Source organism: Trachypithecus francoisi, unplaced genomic scaffold (genome assembly GCF_009764315.1).
Source record: "Trachypithecus francoisi isolate TF-2019V2 unplaced genomic scaffold, Tfra_2.0 Lachesis_group4, whole genome shotgun sequence".
In the NCBI taxonomy this organism is placed as follows: Eukaryota; Metazoa; Chordata; class Mammalia; order Primates; family Cercopithecidae; genus Trachypithecus; species Trachypithecus francoisi.
The window spans coordinates 142,617,884-142,638,501 of NW_022681469.1; the positions used below are offsets into that span (position 1 = coordinate 142,617,884).

The 20,618-nt window shown below is 41.7% G+C and overlaps 1 protein-coding gene across 1 annotated transcript in view; it reads left to right on the forward strand.

Moving 5' to 3' along the window:
- The window catches only part of ABCA13 (ATP binding cassette subfamily A member 13), a 503,527-nt gene that overhangs the window by 216,325 nt on the left and 266,584 nt on the right, over window positions 1-20,618 (forward strand). Inside the window, exons 36-39 of the mRNA XM_033192140.1 lie at window positions 8,812-8,832; window positions 9,196-9,333; window positions 10,413-10,593; window positions 13,285-13,503. Of these exons, the coding sequence (XP_033048031.1) occupies window positions 8,812-8,832; window positions 9,196-9,333; window positions 10,413-10,593; window positions 13,285-13,503 (559 nt within the window). The remainder of the gene's footprint in view (window positions 1-8,811; window positions 8,833-9,195; window positions 9,334-10,412; window positions 10,594-13,284; window positions 13,504-20,618) is intronic.

The window sequence follows — 20,618 nt, forward strand, 5'->3', positions numbered from 1 at the left end:
AAAACTACCTGTGTATGAGTCTTAAAATTAATGTAATTTTAAAATGTTAGTATAAAAGAGAAATAGAAAGTAATTTATAATAAGATAACATGTAAATTATCAGTGCTCAGGCAAGAATTCATTAGAACACAGAATGAGATATTCAGCTGCTTACACTTATTTGGAATATGTTTGGATTTAAAAGAAGGAAAATGGTTGGAAGCCATTTGGTACTAAAAGGAAAGAAAATGCACAAGTAAAGAGAAATGTAGACACTAGCAGTAAAGCTAATGTTAAGTAGTACTAGATCAGATTTATTGGTATGTGATTAAAAGATGAAAATAACTTCAACTGAAGTAGGAAAAATGTGGGAAGAAATATTATACACTAATGAGGTGAATAAAATAATGATAGTTTTGTAAATGACCTGGGTCTTACTTAAAAGTAATAAGGAAAATTCCCTATGTTAACACATGGGGCAGGTAAGGACAAAACATAACAGAAGATCCATTTCCTGTCTTATGATTCTATCTCATTTCAGTCTCTCCATTCAGCCTCCAGTCTTTTAAAGACTTTGGAGATCTATTCTTTAGTAGTGACAGGAAATAGAGGACTGATTGGACAAAGAAATAATATGAATAATATAAGAGGGTTTTATAGAGAAGCCAAGGGAACAGCATCAAAATAAGATTGAAAACTAATAGGGAGCCTCATGTTAATCATTTCAATGTGTAATTTTTACCAGATGGTCTTATTTTTCTATACAGTTTTAAAATACATATATATAATGTGTGTGTGTGTATATATATATATAAAATGACAATATAACATAGTTACTAACCCTTATTAATACAATTTAGTGCATTTTCTGAATTTCTACTAATTTAAATATATCTAGTTTTAAGTTTGTTAAAAGCAATCTTCACATATTTTGTCATGTATTTGGTAAAATGGGGCAGAATGAAGATTGATACAGTCATACTGCATTGCAAACTCAAAAGCAATGAGTGACATCACTATTGATAACATGGTTTTCCAAAATAATGAACAATTTCTGCTTTAGACAATAATCTTCCACTGGTTTACACAGTGGTTGAATTTCTGAAAAATTTAGTGTATACTGAGACTGAACAGAAACTTTGAGTTTATATGTCCTAGGCTCAATAACCATGCAACACTTCGCGTTTGCACAACTGGTCAGGCTCACAGAAGGCAAGTCAAGGACATTTCTTTGTTGCACTTTGGAGGATATTGACTAACCCAAGCATCTGCACACTAAAGGCAATTGTACCATCCCCATTGTATTAATCATACCTTTTTATTTTCTGTATTTCTGAGGCTTTGACTGGAGTTGAAGGGGTGCAGTTACTGACCCTAGAGGGACTGTTCCTTCCAGGGAGCCAGTTCCTAGCCATAGTGAAGGACTCACCTGTGGATGTGCCTTTCACATGCAAACAAACCAATCCAGAGCCCACACCCCTACCACTATGGGGTGCTCACACTCAGGGCCACTGTCTACCTGGCCTGATGAGCCCAGGGCAAGGTACCAGCCAACTAGGGACAGACTCTCCCCAAGAGCCTGATGAAATTACTCACACTAGTTAATTAGAAACGTACTTGCCCTTCCTCACTTGTTGCTTCCCTTGGAAACCACAGAAAAGGCTCTTGTTCACATGACCACAACACCCCTCCCTACTTCCCCTGTCTCCTGACACTGGTGCTTCCCTGTGTGGCCCTGTGTGGTGTGTCATGCCTCCTTCTCTTGGGGTCTGTGAGTAACAAAGTATAGTTGCAACGACAGTTAGCTCCTGATTTGTTGGCATCATCATACTTGAGTAATAATAAAATCTACATTGTAAAACACTGTTCCAAAGTCTCCTGTGGGTAGGAGGGTGTCTCCAGATGGGAGGTAGGAGACAGGTGAGAAATTTCTCTCTTTTGCTCTCTGTCACACACACACACACACACACACACACACACAAACACACACCCCATACCCCAAACAAATGCTTTTCTCTCCATTTTCTTTCTTTGTTATAAAGTGACCCAGTGAGTATGACCCCAGCATTTCTCAGCCCCGCTGTCTGACTGGGAGACTCTATAGATCCAGCATCAGATCATTTTCTGGCCTGCAGGGCTCAGCATCAATTGGAGGTCTCCGCGCTTGTGTCAAGAGCTCACAAGCAAACATCTCGTCCTCTGGAAGAGTTTTCATTGCATAAACTCTTTTTACATGCTTCCAACTAAATTTGATTCTGCTCGATCTGTCTAATTTCATTGACTTCTTCTTTTATCACTGTCAGTTTTGCGGGGCAATGCTAATTAGTTTCCTGGCCTGCATAAGCCAGCAGGCAGTTCCCCTTGAGGAGAAAAGCTTGGTGTAAATGGAGGGCCTTTGCACATATTAATGTGCCCAATTACATCTGGTAATGTGAGCAGGTTGTATGTGCTTCTAGAGTGTGCACATAAACCAAGTTTGGATTTCTAAGCAAAAGCCGATTGCAGAGGCAAGCCAAAGAGCTGAACGGCCGCCATGCCAACTTGCATTTGGCTGCTCTCTGCTTTAGTTAGATTAGTAGATTAATTAGGAGGTTTTAAAAGTCCAGACGGATTACGGCTGAGATGGTTTAATTAGCAAAGCAACCCTTAATATTCAATTTATTTCCAATTTATTGTTTCCTAACTCTGGAATGTCTTTTGTAGTTTGTTTCTACTTCCCATCCCTGAAGCCATTACCTTAGATCAGGCCTCACTGTGCCTGATCTGGACTTACAGCGAGTTACAGTGCCCTTGTAACTCCTTCCCACTCCTCTAGGTATCCCCGACCCCAGTACCTCACCTCTGCATCCTACCTCCGTGTTGACACAGAGTTATCTTTTTTAAAAATAGACCAGATGGACCATGTCCCTCCCCTGCATGACAGTCTTCCCCAACTCCAAAATGTCTAGAGAATAACTAATATCCTCAGTGGCTCCCAGGCCGCCTGAATCTGCTCTGCTGCAGATTCATGCCTCTCTCTCTCTATTCCCGTTGTGCTGATGGGGAGTTGGGGTGCAGTCTCCAGTGTACCCAGCACACCCACACAGGGTAGCCAGATAAAATACAGGCACCCAGGTGAATTCAAATTTCCGATAAACTACAAATAATCTGGGGGACATATTCATACTAAAACATTACTTGTTGTTTGTCTGAATTTCAAAATTGATTGGACATCCTGTGTTTGTATTTTCTGAATCTAGCATCCCTCCCAGCATCTCTGTCTTTTCATTCTCGCTCCTTTTTCTTGGGTTGAAGGGCCTGCTTTTGTTTTGCATAGGTAGAAACCCTACAATGACAATATTGTCTTGCGTTTTTCTCTCAATGTTTTTTTTTTTGGTCATCTGTACTAGAATGAAGGTCCTAGGAAGGTGCAGTCTCTGCCTGATTCATCTGTGTGTCCCTCATACCACTAGAGGGTGTGACTAGTTGATTTCTGTGTGATGACTGACATCTCCCTGGAACAGGAAGGTGTAAACCGGAGAACAGAAGGGCAAGGGATACGATGTTCCAGATCTAGGGGACTTCTGCTGTGTTCCTTCGTCACTGTGCTGAGGCCTCACCTGTCCTGCTCATTCTTGGGCTGACAGCTGGAACTGTGAGCCCTGGGAGATGAGCCAGAGTCTCTCCTCCTACCTCTGTGCAAAATGCTTAGTCATTCATTTCTTAGCAAAGCATCTCCCACAGTAAGTCAGGGCTGCAGTAAGGTGTCATTTCCCAAAGACTCAAGTGAGAAAACAAGGACACAACTAATAAAGAGTAATGACTTAGCTCCATTGCAAGAAACTGGTGACTCCTGACATTGTTGCAGTTGCCTATGTGTGCACGCTTGTGTGTGTGTACATGTGTGCATGTGCGGCATGAATATGTGCATGTGTACACGTGTACTCATGTGTGTGAATGCCTGTGTGTGCGCATGTGTATGTGGGTGTGTGTGTGTCACACACACATGTATGGTGATCCTCACTTTTAGTCATGGCCCAAAGTTTGAAATCATATTTATCTTTGTACCACTTCCACTTATATCGAAGTGAAGCAGAGCTGAGGCTTGCTTCAGGATTTCCTTGCGTACACTCACAATGTGAAGGTGTTCAATGACTTCATTTGGAACAGGCAAATTGTACCTTATTTCACCTTTAGAATGTGCATGTATGAAATATTCTTTTCTCCCCTGTGGTTCTGAAAACTTGAGCTGTAATACATCAGATGGATATGTGTTTATTGTAAAAGTTTATGGAGAAACAGGAAAAATTTTTGAGGAAGCAGAAAAAAAAATTCAATTATCTCTGATTTCACTAACCAGAACTAACATTTCCCAGGCTTTTTCCAGACAGTTTTCTGTACCTAGTTGGGTTCATACTGTATATGTAAATTTCCCTCTATGTTTTTAAAAAATATTTTTATCACAAGGATTTATCCACATCTTTGAAAGTACTATTAATGGCTGCTCAATATTTCATCAAATGAAAGTAATAACTTCCTACACCTTTCTCTTACTTTGCAAGTTTAAATAATTTCTGCTTTTTCTATGTTCAGATGTATGTTCCCACTTTTTCACTGTGTCATCTAGAGTCCCGGAATTTTAATTACTAATTCAAATATATAAACACTTAAAGGCATCTGGATCCCATTGCCTACTGTCCTTGCTAAGGGTGGTGCCCACTTAAGCTGCGACTGAGTGTGGCTGCCTGGGAGGCCTCTCAGCCCAAAACCTGCAGCTTTGTGAGGATAATCTTCCTGATGTATTTGCTCGCTTTCTATCTCCTTTGATTTCCACACACTCATTGTTCATGTATGTATCAACAGGGGTTTATTGTGTAATTGGTACTGGAAGAAACTGTGCTTCTTTCTTGTTGTAAAAGGCAACTCAAAGCATCCTCATGGCTGCACTTGCGTATTCAGACAGGCAGGAGCTGCTAGAGGAGAGGCTAACCAGTGTGTAGCTTCGGGAACCACCAGCTGTGCATCACTGGGCAAGCCTTTCTGTTCCTCCTTTTCTTATTGGGAAGATAGAGGTGATAATTGTACCTGACATGTTGGTGGTCACAGGACTGTGTGAATTAATACAACCAGATACCCTGGACAGTGCCTGGAACAGAGTGAGTGGGCTGCTGGCTGTGATATGACCTGATTATCCAGCTGCTACTCATCCTCTTCCTACAGAGGGATGGTTATTGCTTTGCAAGGTTCTTGGAGGATGCCTGCCTGCATTAGCTTTCTCAGCCTGCAACAACAAAGTACCACAGACTGGGTGGTTCAAACAACAGGAATGTATTGTCTCACAATCCTGGAGGCCAGAAGTCTGAGATCAAGGTGTAGGCCTGAGTATGTGGGTATATGTATGGGCTGGTTTTTCCCAAGGCCACTCTCCTTGGCTTGCAGATGGCATCATCTCCTTGTGTCGTTCCTGTGTATCTGTGTCCAAATTTTCTTTCATGAGGACACCACTCACATTGGATTAGTCCTCGCCCTTGTGACTTCATTTTGCCTTAATTACCTCTTTGAAGACTGTGTCTCCAAATATAGTCACATTTTGAAGTACAAGGGGTTAGAACTTCAACCTATGAAACCTGGGGAGACACAACTCAGCCCACAAACAACAGTGCTACTTCTGACACCAGCTCAACAGCTTCTCTTCACTTTATTTATTTATTTTTTTGTAACTTTTAAGTGCAGGGTACATGTGCAGGTTTGTTACATAGGTAAATGGTGTCATGGGGGTTTGTTGTACAGATTATTTTGTCACCCACGTATTAAGCCTAGCACCCATCAGTTATTTTTTCTCGTCCTCTACCTTCTCTCACCCTTCACCCTCCAAAAGGCCCCAGGACATGTTGTTCCCCCTCATGTGTTCTCATCATTCATCTCCCACTTACAAGTGAGAGCATGCAGTATTTGGTTTTCTGTTCCTTTGCTAAGGATGTTACCTTGCTAAGGATAATGGCCTCCAGCTTTATTCATGTCCCTGCAAAGGACATGATCTCATTCCTATTTATGGCTGCATAGTAGTCCATGGTGTATATGTACCACATTTTCTTTATCCAGTCTATCATTGATGGGCATTTAGGTTGATTCCATGTCTTTGCTATTATGAATAGTGCCACAAAGAACATACGTGTGCATGTGTCTTTATAATAAAATGATATATATTCCTTTGGGTATATACTCAGTAATAGGATTGCTGGGTCAAATGGTATTTCTATCTTTAGGTCTTTGAGGAACCACCACCTGTCTTCCACAATAGTTGAACTAATTTTCACTCCCACCAACAGTGTGTAAGCATTCTTTTTTATTCACAACCTCAGCAGCATCTGTTAATTTTTGACCTTTTAATAGCAGCCATTCTGTCTGGTGTGTGATGGTATCTCATAGTGGTTTTGATTTGCATTTCTCTAATGATCACTGATGTTGAGGTTTTTCCATATGATTATTGGCCCCATGTATGTCTTCTTTTGAGAAGTGTCTCTTTATGTCCTTTGCCCACTTTCTAATAGGGTGTTTGTTTTTTCTTAATTTATCTAAGTTCCTTATAGATGTTGGATATTAGACCTTTGTCAGATGCATAGTTAAGCATTCCTATACAGCAACAACAGTCAAGCCCAGAGTTAAATCAGTAACAAACTTCCATCCACAATTACCATACACACACAAAATGCCTAGGAATACAGCTAACAAGGGAGGTGAAAGTTCTCTACAAGGAGAACTACAAACCACTGCTCAAAGAAATCAGAGATGACAAGAACAAATGGAAAAACATTTCATGCTCATGGATAGGAAGAATTAATATCATTAAAACGACCATACTGCCAAAAGCAGTTTGTAGATTCAATGCTATTCTCGTTAAACTACCATTGATATTTTTCACAGAACTAGAAAAAAATGTTTTAAAATTCACATGGAACCAAAAATGAGCCTGAATAGCCAAGACAATCCTGAGTGAAAAGAATAAAGCTGGAGACATCACACTCCCTGACTTCAAAGTATACTACAGGGCTACAGTAACCATAACAGCATGGTTCTGGTACAAGAACAGACACACAGACTAACAGAACAGAATAGAGAACCCAGAAATAAGATTGCACACCTACAACTATGTGATCTTCAACAAACCTAAAAAAACAAGCAATAGGGAAAGGATTTTCTATTTAATAAATGATGTGAGGATAACTGGCTAGATATATGCAGAAAATTGAAACTGAACCCCTTCCTTATTTCCATATACAAAAATTAATTCAAGATGGATTAAAGACTTAAATGTAAAACTCAAAACTATAAAAACACTGGAAGACAACCTAGTGAATACCATTCAGGACATAGTCACAGACAAAGATTTCATGACGAAGATGCCAAAAGCAATTGCGAGAAAAGCAAAAATTGACAAATGAGATCTAACTAACCTGAAGAGCTTTTGCACAGCAAAGGAAACTATTGACAGAGTAAACAGACATTTCTCCCATTCTATAGAAGGGGAGAAAAATTTTGCAAACCTTCCCTTTACTTTCAAAAGGTAATGGATACATGTGCTCTCCTTTGAATGCCTGAACATCTCTTTCTGTTTTTTGATTAGAAAGTGCGAGGGCTGCATCCATGTCGCTACAAAGGATGCAAACTCATCCTTTTTTATGGCTGCATAGTATTCCATGGTGTATATGTGCCACATTTTCTTAATCCAGTCTGTCACAGATGGACATTTGGGTTGATTCCAAGTCTTTGCTATTGTGAATAGTGCCGCAATAAACATACGTGTGCATGTGTCTTTGTAGTAGAGTAATTTATAATCCTTTGGGTATATACCCAGTAGTGGGATGGCTGGGTCATATGGTACATCTAGTTCTAGATCCTTGAGGAATTGCCATACTGTTTTCCATAATGGTTGAACTAGTTTACAATCCCACCAACAGTGTAAAAGTGTTCCTATTTCTCCACATCCTCTCCAACACCTGTTGTTTCCTGACTTCTTAATGATTGCCAATCTAACTGGTGTGAGATGGTATCTCATTGTGGTTTTGATTTGCATTTCTCTGATGGCGAGTGATGATGAGCATTTTTTCATGTGTCTGTTGGCTGTATGAATGTCTTCTTTTGAGAAATGTCTGTTCATATCCTTTCCCCACATCATTCTTAGCAAACTATCACAAGAACAGAAAACCAAACACCGCATGTTCTCACTCATAGGTGGGAACTGAACAATGAGCTCACTTGGACTAGGGAAGGGGAACATCACACACTGGGGCCTATCATGGGGAGGGGGGAGGGGGGAGGAGGGAGGGATTGCACTGGGGAGTTATACATGATATAAATGATGAATTGATGGGTGCTGACGAGTTGATGGGTGCAGCACACCAACATGGTATAAGTATACATATGTAACAAACCTGCACGTTATGCACATGTACCCTAGAACTTAAAGTATAATAAAAAAAAAAGAAAGTGCGAGGGCTTGCATATCTCTCTTCTGCTTGATGATCAAAGTGCTATAATAGTCTTTATACAGGCCTTTTTAATTCTAATCAGTTGTAGAATTTAGGCCTTTAGGTAAGTTGCATTCATCAAACTTAAACTAGAATGGATGTGTTAAAAGAAAATTGGAAAGTGTTAATAATGAAATCCCTTCTCATTTCAGCATGTAATGAGGGCAAAGTGAATGTTAAATGGGCTGAAATGAATTTGGAGAATACTTTTGAAGAATGGTAATATGTTTCATATGGAAATGTTAGCATTATGAATCCTTCTTTGTGGATGTTTCAATTGATTAATCCCCTCATGCACTTAACTCATGCTCTTCCCCTTGTTTAGGAATCCTTGCAAACATCAAAGGTAGGCAAAAGAAGAACAATGACAAAATAGAAGGGCAGTGTGGGACAAGGTGGCATTTTACTCTGGGAATATTCAGCAATTAGCCAAAAAGCGTTTATTGAACCCCTACTCTAAAGATGTCTTGGGGGAAGTGGATGAGAAGGGCTTTTAGCACATGGCCGTGGATCAGACTGAGAAGGGAGAGTTAGGGCTCCACTGCAAAGCTAATAGCTGTGCCTTGGGATATCACTTTTTTGTATATGGGACATATATTAAAAATACTAACATGGAATGACGTTTTATATTAATTACTTAAGATATTCTAATACAGTACCTTCATCTAAATAAAAAAATTAAACTAATTTTAATTGTCTCCTCTTTTAGGAACATTTGGTCTACGGAAACCATGGTATTTCCCCTTTACTGCCTCATATTGGAAGAGTGTGGGTGTCTTGGTGGAAAAAAGGCAATATTCTCTAAGTTCCAGTCTGTTCTTCTTCAATGAGAACTTTGACAGTAAAGGTTTGTAAGGAGTAGAATTATTAGATGCATGTATTTTTCCTCTGATCCATTTTGATTTTTTTTTTTTTTTTTCCTGGTCCAGCCTTTGCAAGTGTGTGCTGATTCATAGAGAGACTTACATTTAGGCTGTCTTGGGCTGGTAAACAGCTACAAGGCCAAGATGTGAGGCAGTATGCCCTGACAATGTTTGTTCTGTGAAATCCAGGAACCCCAGGGAGTTCCCATTATTTATTATTTAGCATCCTTCCCTGTATGCATTATGTGCATTTGTGTGTATATTACAATTCAGTAAAATTGAAGTGTTAGTCCCAAAATGAATATGTGTAAGAAATAAAAGCAAAGATGGGCAGCTACCCTATGTAAAACACTTTAACATTTTTAAGTGTTCTCACCCATGCTGGTGTATTCAGTGTTCCTGTGTGAGGGAGAATATCGCTGTCCCTTACAAATAGGGATTGTGGTTCTCAGGAGATAGGGGCAGGACTGTGCCTGTGCCTCTGCACTCCAGAGTCATGGCCTATTCCTGCAGGTGCAGGCACAGGGCACCTCTGCCAAAGGATGAATTCATAGGCCATCTCCATGGAAACAGAGATGCATCACTCAGAGATAAACAAGCTCCCATTATGATAGGTTTAGATTACAAGTCAACATTGTACTCTAAACAATCTAAATATTTTTCTGAATTATGAATCTTTTAGAAAATGTGGAACACATCGACAGGCACCTATCCATTCTCACCTCCTCAGGAGACTATTTCTCATGAACATTTTATGTGTAACTAATCTGCCTGTTGTTTTTTCTCTACTTAAACCAAAATACATGTGTGTGTTTTCATTTTTATTTTTTTTTTACAAAATGGTTATCATAAGGGTTCAAAACTTTGTAATCAGTGATACCACTTAATGTTTGCCATTATATAGTCTGCTTCTTGTTCTTGCTAAAGAAAGATTTTTGAGTTGATTTGTATGCTTCACAGAGCTGGAATTCAATTTCAAAGCAGAACACTGCATTAATAAATATGAGCATGATCTTCAGGGCTTTTGAAGTCTTTTCACAATGAATTTTCATCTCTCTCACAGGGTCATCACAGCAAAACAGGGAAGGAGAGCTTGAAGGAAGTCCCCCGGGAGTCACCTTGGTGTCTGTGACCAAGGAATATGAGGGCCACAAGGCTGCAGTCCAAGACCTCAGCCTCACCTTCTACAGAGACCAAATCACCGCCCTGCTGGGGACAAATGGTGCCGGGAAAACCACTATCATGTGGGTGCCATTTTACCCTTATCAAACACTGGGCATTTGATTCTTAAAATTTCAGTTTACCTGTGAGACAGAAGGTTTGATTTCTTATCCTTTTTTAAGAATTTTGAGTCTCAGTACAGAGTTTAGAGACACAGGTGAAAGGCAGAGCCCCTCATGAGTGCCCGTGTGAGAGAGGCCCTCTGTCCTCAACCGCACAGGTGCACTGTAGGCCTGGGGCCCTGTCAAAGGGGTAAGGTGGATAGCTTTTTAAAAGCCTTAATTCTTGTATTTTCTACAAATAATTTATCACGTTGTACTTTAGTCTTTGCAAGTCCTTTGGCACTTTCAGCATTTGTCCCATGAAGTATCATCTTGCTTGCATATCTGTAGGAAGAAGAATATCACAGTGGTATTTGCAATTTTTTTAAGCACCTGATTATTTTTCTTTTCCATATTCTGGTTTTTGCGTGGTTCTTTTTTCGTTAAAGGTGGATGTTTGGTTTAGGATCCAATGGCTTTAGATGTGATTTAAAAATCAAATCATGTGCTCCCAGAGAAACAAGGAGTTCAAACACTCACAGCCTTGAGCTGGCTGTGGAAGTGGAGGTTTAAGGTTCAACTGCTAAAATTATGAAATATCTCTTTTGAAAAAATCGCTTTCTCTTTTGTTCTTTTTCTCACTAAATATGTAGCATGTGATTACTTAAAACAATGAGAAGGGCTTTGCCTCAAACTTAATAAGAAAGGTAGAACAATAACACATGAAACTTCAGAAATCTCATATTGAAAAAATAGAAAGAAAGAAAATGGACAGTTTTTATTTGTGCCTCGGATACAGAAATGGACTTGGAAATGAGTCTGAGTGTTTTTTTAGTGTTTGAAAATGAGGAAACCACAAGTTACACAAATAATGACTCAGCCAGACAGCTCCTCTCACCCTGCTTTTACTAAGACACATTTCTTACAAGGAAAACCTGAGCTGCTTGTTTAGCAGAATGATGAGAATTACACTTGGAGTTTCTTGATGATTTAAGGTTCAATGACTGTGTTGCTTTTAGTGTACATTTGTAGTACATTTTGAGTCATCCTAAGTGGCGGCCTCCACCTGGCAATTCTTAGATGAAAGGCTGAGAGATCAGTCAAAGATGGGATCTTCACTATTTAAAACAACCATCTTTGAGACTTCTAGGGAATGTGTATAAACTATTTTATGGTCTCCCCCAGATAGGTTTGAAAATAATATAGCAAAGAGTTTTAAGTTCATTGAGGTTTAATTTTTGTGCAGTAAACAGTATCTGCTGATGTGTACAGTTTGATGAGTTTTGACACATTTGGTTAGTGCTGGAATAAGCACCACAAATACAGAACCTTTCTATGCTGCTCCAAGGTTTCCTGTGCTCTCCTTTGACCCCGGCCTTCATGTGACCACTGATCTGCTCTTTGTTACTAAAAACTAGGTTACTTATTCTAGAATTTCTTGTAAATGGGATCATGTCTGGCTTCTTGTACTCAGCGGACTGTTTTGGGGACCCAGGCATGGTGATGGTGGGTCAGCAGCCTGCTCCTTGGGACAACTGAGTGGTATCCACTATATGGAGGCAATTCAGTTTCTTTGTGTTTTCATCTATGGGTTGTAATTGAGGTTGTGTCTCTTTGTCAGTGTTTGTGAACACAGCTACTGTGAACATTTGTGCATACAGCTTTGTGTCGGCACACATTTAATTTCTCACGTGTGAATACTAAGGAGCAGATTTGCTAGGTCCTGTGGTAGGGGCATGTTTAACTTTTCAGAAATAAGGAACCAGTTTAAAACTTAAATAATAAACGTCCTGAAACAAGGAAGCAGAACTAGGCAATTCTGAGGCTTCTGTCGGTAAAGTTGGTCGTGTTAGCTTGTGGTGGCCGGCTGCTTGAGTTCTTGTGGTTTTAACACACACAGACTATCCCGGGAGCAGCGGAAGGAAGACTGGCCCCACGGCTGGGGCTTAGCCTTGCATCTCTGTTTCGCTTATATTTAATGATGAGGATTTAGGTATATATGTCATTTCTTTAGCATGTTTCCTCATCTGTAAAAAGTTGAATGTTATCTTAAAGTTCCATACAACTATAATGCTCTATGATCGCAGTTCAGACTTACAATGGTTCAACTTAATGATATTTTGACGTCATGATAGTGTGAAAGTAATACACATTAGGTAGAAACCATAGTCTGAGGACTCATACAGCCATTCTGCTTTTTACTTTCAGTACAATATTCAATAAATTGCAAGGGATATTCAACACCTTATTATAAAATATGCTTTGTGATAGTTGATTTTGCCCAGCTGCAGGCTAATGTAAATGTTTTGGGCACATTTAAGGTAGGCTAGACAGACTAACCTGTGATGTTAGGTAGATTACATGTAAATACATTCTGACTTACAATATTTTAAACTTTTGATGGATTTATTGGGACATCACCCAATCAGAAGTCAAGGAGCATTTGTATTTCATGTGGTAGCATAAACATTATGTTAAACTCACATTTTCAAGATCAACCAGCCAACGTGCCCTCAAGCTCCTCACACCTTTTAACTGATTGTGTAAAAACCAGGACAGCAGAGGGTGAGTGCTCTTGGCAGGATGCATGCACCATCCTGGAGCTGACTGGATTGCTGATGCTCACAGTGTCACCAATGCATATTCTCCATGCTGTCTTATTTTCTCTGGCAGATCCATGTTGACGGGGCTCTACCCTCCAACTTCTGGAAACATCATCATCAATGGCAAGAACCTGCAGACAGACCTGTCGAGGGTCAGAATGGAGCTGGGTGTGTGTCTGCAGCAGGACGTCCTGTTGGACAACCTCACCGTCCGGGAACATCTACTGCTCTTTGCTTCCATGAAGTCTCCACAGTTGACCAAGAAGGAGCTGCATCAGCAAGTCAATCAGTTAGTAAACAGTTATCTCTCTGCTCCTCCTGCCTCTGCCCATTGTGTAAGGAAGTGAAGACACTAGAAAGACACTTAAAAAATCATCTGTGTCTACATTTATAAGAGGAAATAATTAGCAAATGGTTGTTAACTATGGAATTATGACACAACCACCAACACTGAGAATGTCAGGAAAGGCTTCTGTGGGAAGGCATTGAATTTGATTTGATTTGTCTTTGATGTGGGGAAGAGATGAGCATATGTAAGCACAGAGGCTGTTGATAGAAACTTTGTGCATCTAGAGCAAAAGGTCCCTAGGGGTGTCCTGAAATGAAAAGAATGAAAAGGCAACAGGAAAACTGGTTGTCAAGAAACTGATTAGTCTGCCTTCTCTCTCCTTGATCCCTAGGTCTTCCTCAACTCCTTCCTTCCCTCCTGTCACACACACACACACACACACAAAGATTAAGAAAAAAAGAGCCTTGTTAATCATGCTAAGGAGTTTGAACTTCATTGAGCAAGTAGGTGTTCATGAGTGGGGGATTGTGATTAGCCTGAGATCTGGAAGCTCTCTCCTGCCAGATCATAGCAGGTACCATGGGAGAGACTGAATACAGAGTGGCCAATGTAGGCAAGAGGTGGTGACAACCTGATTTATGGTCATGGCACTGTGGTGCATGGGCCAGGAAGATCTGTATTTGAAGACTATTCAAATTTAGAAGAATCAGGTCATGCTGACTAACTGGTTGCACAAGGCAGGGAGCAGAGAAGTCCTGGTAGGGCCACGAAGAATGGGTAAGATATTGGTGGGTCCACATGGAGAGCTGAATCCTCTATGAAAGTGGAATAGCACAAGGAAGATTTAGAGTTGAGAATATGTGGGGAGAGGTGGAAATATGTGGGAAGAGGTGGAAAGGAAGTAGGGTATCCAGGATGGGAAGCAAGGCAAAAGCAAGGCAGTGTGCGCTGTCTCATTGGACACTGATAGAAGTTTAGACCAGAGGTAAAAGGGAGAGACAGTAGGTTCCTGATTAGAGAACAAAGTGATGTTTGAGGGTGATGACCATGGATTACATTATGGATTGGAGGGGGAAGTGGAGCAATGAAAGTCAAGGAGAGTAGCTGGAGGTGGAAATGTTAATCCAGTGCTGAGGTCATCGATTCAGCAAACAGTGGTAGTTAAGTGTGCAGGCCATCTGTCCTGTGCTGGGCTCTGCCCCATCAGGAAGATGTATGGCTCTGGCCTCCTGGGGCTAGTGCCACGTTCTTAGCAATTCCAGTGGATGGACTTTGCAAAGCAGAAATTCAACCATGGCATGAGCGTGTGGGGAAGGGGCCCTTGGAGGCAAGTGTGTAAGCATAACTGGTAACAGACTGCACATTCCTAAGAAGAAAATGTGAATGTAATGAATTCTTACAGATTACTGTTATTTTACAACATTTTTGCAAGCTTTGCATTTATAAATAAGTATTTACAATCTGCATTTAATTAAGGTGAAAGCTCACAGGGTTTGGTCGTTAGTTTGTATGGTGTAACCTTATTTCTTTACCACTTTTTTCACTGCATGCTTCAGGATGGTGGAGTTCTACCTTGATGTTTCTAGCCCTGGAATGCTGAGAAAAAGAGGAATGAGTTTTAAAGTTGTCACACATTCCATGTGCCTTTGGCGATATGACCAGAGACCAAGCAAAACATTTGTAATGAGAATGCTCCATTCCACCCTTCCTTTTGCCCGGCCTCTCCATCTGCCATTGCTTGCTTCTCCATCCCTGCTGTTGCAGGTCACCCTGCATCATGTCTCTGCAGAGACGCCAGGGCTGCAGCTGGCCTTTCTGCTTGCTGTCGGCTTCTTCTCCCCTTTCCTCCAGCCCCTTTGGCTCACTTTTGCAAAGCTTGTCTTGCCCCCAAACCCAACCCCCAGCTGTTCTCCCCAGATCATTGTCTAGTATCCTGATGTCCCCTGCTTTCACCACTCCACATGGAGTGCTCCTTAGAAATGTACCCGGGTCCTGGCCCTTCTCTGCCCACTGCCCTTCAAGGACTCCCATCACTCGGGGTATAATCTAAAGATATGGAGGCCTACAATTAAGTAATTTACATTCTTGTGTCTATTGTCTCAGATTTATTATGAGTGCCCCCTTCCACCTCAAAACCCTCCTCCTTTGGACTATACATTTATAAGGCCCTGTCAGTCTATCTTGGTTTACCTGATCCTTCATTGCGTGGTGGCAGCTGCACTGGTCTCGTGGTGGTTCTCTGAGCACACTGAACAGGCTCTTCGCTGTGTTTGTGCTGTGATGGGCTCGGCGTGCACCCTGCCTCACTGCCATGCTGGCTCTTCTCAGACACCATCTTAGGGCAGACTTCCTGAGCATTCTGTTCAGAACACCTTCCCGCTCACCCTCCTGAGTCCCCTCTATTTCTCTGGCTCTTATTTAAGACATTGATCATTTCATGACAGCCTCTGTGTATTTGTCTTCTGTTGCCCTCCACCAGATAGCAAACCCCTTAACTACAGGGACGTAGTCTGTTTGGTTCACTGTAGTATATTAAGCATTCTTTGAGTTGAATAACTGGATTTTTTTCAATTGTTATTTTTATATATTTCCCATAAGTTATTGGGGTATAGGTGGTAGGTATTTGGTTACATGAGTAAGTTCTTCAGTGGTGATTTGTGAGATTTTGGTGCACTCATCACTCGAGCAGTGTATACTGCACCATAGTTGTTGTCTTTTATCCCTCAACCCCCTTGAGTTCAGATAGAAACCTCAGGTACAAACAGTGAAGCTGAATAAGCTCTACTGGGGTGTGTGTGAAGTGGGTGTAGGGGGTCAGCTGCCCCTGCTTGTATGCTGAGGGATCATAGCAGAGGTAATGATTGAGTAGCAGGCTGTAGGATGAGTAAGGATGACCTGGGGTTGACTGCAGTGGGTGGGCTGCAATATGTTACAGCATGTGCAACTTAGAGGGTCCACAGGCCTCCTTCTTGCAGGCACAGGACAGGCTGGAGAAGCTGGACAACACTACAGAAGCTTCCTAAGCCTTGCAAGATTTTAGGTTTTGTTCTGTAGGCTGTCCATGGGCATGAGGCCTCTGGAGAGTGCTGAGCACCTGGTTACGGTGGCCACCCAATGGTGGGTCACACACTCTCTCCAGTTGCAGGTGGAGAATGAGGTGGGCTGGAGTGGGCCCAAGTCGCGGGGAGAGCTGGGGGCCTCCTGCACTAAGAAAAGATTAGGCCAGGAGGGGTCCAGGAGGGTGAGGAGGAAAGGGAGATGCAAACCCAATGGGGAATAATAGAGGAGGGGGTGTCCATGGGAATCCCCAGATGTCTGGCTCAGGCAAGCACAGTGTTTTTCAAATACAGTTGACTCTTGAACAACACAGGTTTGAACCCTGCAGATCTTACTTATATTCAAATGTTTTCAGTACAAGTAACACTCAGTGTGCCTACCTCTTCTGCTACCTTTCCATCTCCTCTGCCTGACCTGCCTCACCCACCTTTGAGATAGCAAGACCCGCTCTCCCCTTCCTCCTCCTCCTTCTCAGCCTACTCAACGTGAAGATGACAAGGATAAAGATCTTTGTGATGATCCACTTCCAGTTAGACAATGGCAAATATAGTTTCTCTTCTTTATGCCTTTTTAAATAACAATTTTTTCTCTAGCTTGCCTCATTGTAAGCATACAGTTTGTAATGCATATAACATACAAAAGAGGTGTCAACTGACTGTTTACATTATTGGTAAGGCCTCCAGTCAACAGTAGAATATTAGTAGGTAAGCTTTGGGGGAGCTAGAAGTTGTACACAGATTTTTGACTGTGTGCAGTGTGGTGCTCCGAGTCCCTGCATTGTTCAAGGGTTAGCTGTGTGTATAGAGAGAGCCTCTTTGAGAAGTGGATGAGAGGAAAGTGATGAGTTTGTCTTAGACATGTGAGTTTAAGGAGCCTGGAGGTGTCTGATGCTGAGGCCAGCTGTGGTGCTAGGCTCCCACCAGGGCACTGCCAGCCTGTGCTCCTGCCCAAGCTGGTTTTTCTTATTTATTGCCCTCCCCTCCACTGCTACCTCAGTTTCCTTGGTGTGCCTAAATCCTGAGATCCTTCAAGGACCAGATCCCCTCTCACTGCATCCTTGGGATGTCGTGCAGGCCACGTGGGCCAGGGCAGGAAAGAAGCACCCTGTGGACTCTCTCAGATGGCCAGAGGGGCCTTCTGCTTCCGGTCTCACCTCTGCAATGGCTACTTATGTTTTATAAATGAGGACTTTCACTTGTTTAATACCTTTTCTTGTGCCAGCCACTATGGTGGATATGTGCCAGGAACTTACATGAGTGGTCTCATTCAAGTGTCTTTTCCCTGGGATACAGGAAGGGCAGAGGCTCCAGGAGATGGTGCCATGCAGCTCGTAGAGGGAAGCCAGGATCTGACCCAGGACTCTCAGATGCAAAGTGCCTTCTGTTGCCTTTCCTTCAAGCTGGCCACTATGCTGTAGCGTGTGGGCATGGCCTCTGGGAAGACAAAACCGACCGGGCGGAGAGAGGGCAGATTCTCTAGCACATTTCTAGCATTGATGCCCTAATGGGAGTATGGACACCCATTGGAGATTCCAGGAGTCTGAGAAGTGAAGGTGATTTGTTAACAGTTACTCTCCCCGGGGCTAGTGAATGCATTAGCTTTAAAATGCACTCTCAGAACCTGGGAGGCAGGGCAGGTGGGTCACTAGCAACCCACAGTGGGGAACGTGTGGATGAAGGATCCCTGGTGCATTGTGGAACCTGCCTCTGGAGCATTTCTCTTGAAGGAATCTCACCTGAGTAAGGTCAGATTGCACACACTGGATCCTAGAGGGGCCAAGTGAGGCAATATTATGGGCATTCTGTTGGAGATATGAAACAAAACAAGATCACAAACCCAGAATATGGCAGAGGCACATATTACCTAGGGGCTAGGGTCTTAAAGGAGGGCATAGGAGAGAATCACCCTCATGTTACCCCTGAAAATCTTTTAGTGGAGAGCAGCATTGGAAAGTGACAAACTGGTTCTCTAGAAATGTACCACTGCATTGCACAGTTTTATTTTCCCATACTTGGATGGGATCAGTATTTCTGTAGATGATCTCAAGTTGAAATTCATGGCTGTGGTTAGATACCATGTATACTATAAGTGCGTGTGTAGAAAAAGCCAAATCTCCTTCTGGATGGATGCTGACACTGTGAGGGCTATGTGCAAATTAAGCCTGAATTGATGGAAAAAGTCCTTGAGGGACAGAAGTCCATGGTTAAAGTGATGGATGATACTATACATTTTATTTAAATCATTTTTTCTTCTTTTGTCCCCCGCTCAACATTCATGTTATTGTCATAATCTCTACTGGAGGGCATTCTCTACTGGAAGGTGGCTGGTTCACATCCCATGCTGTCTTCAGAGAATGGCTGGAAATAGTAATAATGTTAATGACAGTGGACCCTTGGAAGTACAGGGAAAATATTTAGTTTGTACTATTCAAACCTGTCTTGAATTTGAGTGGGTACTTAATGAGAAATAGCTAGGTATCTTATGGACTGTATATTACGAGATAGCAAATTGTCTGTGTCCAACCTGATTTCTTAAAACAAGTCATAGGTCACCTATTGTAATTTTAAAAGGTGCATCTACCCTAGACCACAGTAAACTCTGTTGTGATTGAGATTGGGAGCTTAAATCAAACACCTAACAATGCTACATTTGCTTCATCTTACTTGGGTGCCAGGCAACCTTAATGATTATCAGCGCACAGCGTGTTACCTAGCAACAAAGCCAATTTGCACAAAAGCAATCAGAATAAGATCATGTTTTAGGACAGTAGTCTTCAATTAGAGAAAGGGAAAACTACAAACATCTGATTTAGATCCAACATGCTCCCTATTAGTCTCCTGTATCACCACTTGGTTTCCTTAATGTGTAGCTTCATTAAAATGCGAGTTCAAGGGAGGTAGCATCCCTGCTAGAATCTTTAGAGTAAACATGTGTCAAGATTCAGATCATTACTGTTTTGCCCTTAATTTGGCCTAGAGAAGATAAGCGTAGTCAAGAGAGGAAATTTGTCCAGACCTTTAAGTCAGTGTGATATTGTTATGTAGTTAATGTTACCACTTAGAGTTCTGGAGTTCACCATGCAACTCAGGTTGGAGGCACATTTGTTTGATAGTAATGAGATCACAGAGGGCATAAGTGAAGGACGAGTAGAAGAGGGGACAAAGCACATTGATCCCTGGACACTCCAACATGGAGTGTATGGAGAGATGGGGAGAAACCAGCCAAGCAGGCAAGAAAGAGAAACCAGTAGCAAAGGTGGAAGACAAAGACATGAACCAAGTCCACTAATGGTGAGGGTGTGATCAGACCTTAAATACGGTTGAGGGTCAAGTAAAATGAAGACTTAAAAAAATGGCCTTTGGATTTAGTATGTGGAGGGCTCTAGTGACCTCCAGAAGGCAATTTTAGTAGTGTGAAGGGAATGAAGATCTTATTAGAGTCAATTAAAGAGAGAATGGAAGAAGAGAAATTGGCAGCAGCACATCTTAGGAGTTTTGCTGCAAAAAAAGCAAAGAAATATGATAGTGTTAAAAAGGAACAGTGAGGTCAAGAGAAAAAGTGTTCCTCTTTCATTCAAAGAATTCAAAGACGGGAATCACAGCAACATATCTATACACAGATGAGAATGCCCCAGTAGAGAATGAATAATTGGATTGAGCTACAGAGCAGGTGGCTTGCTGGAACACTATTCTGTATGGGACAGGGAAAGGGATTTAAACAAGAGACAAGGGGTTGTCTCTCCTGAGAGCACAGCAGGCTCACTTCCAATAGAAGGACCAAGGGCTGAGTCTGTGAGTGCTTCCATTAGCTTCATTGTTTTTCAAGGTAAAGAGTGCATGCACAGAAGTGATTATAAAGTTAACTAGTCAGAAGAGGAGGCATGGAATTGAGAGCCTGGAGAAGCTGTGTTTGTTAGAAATTACAAGGTCTAGGATGTTCCTTGGTTGTGAGTAAATGGGATTGGTGGAGTGAAGGGAGGAGATGCTACATCAAATACTAATAAAATCTCTAAGAATAGCGATAAGAGTAGAGCTGAAGAAAGAGACAGTGCACAAGAG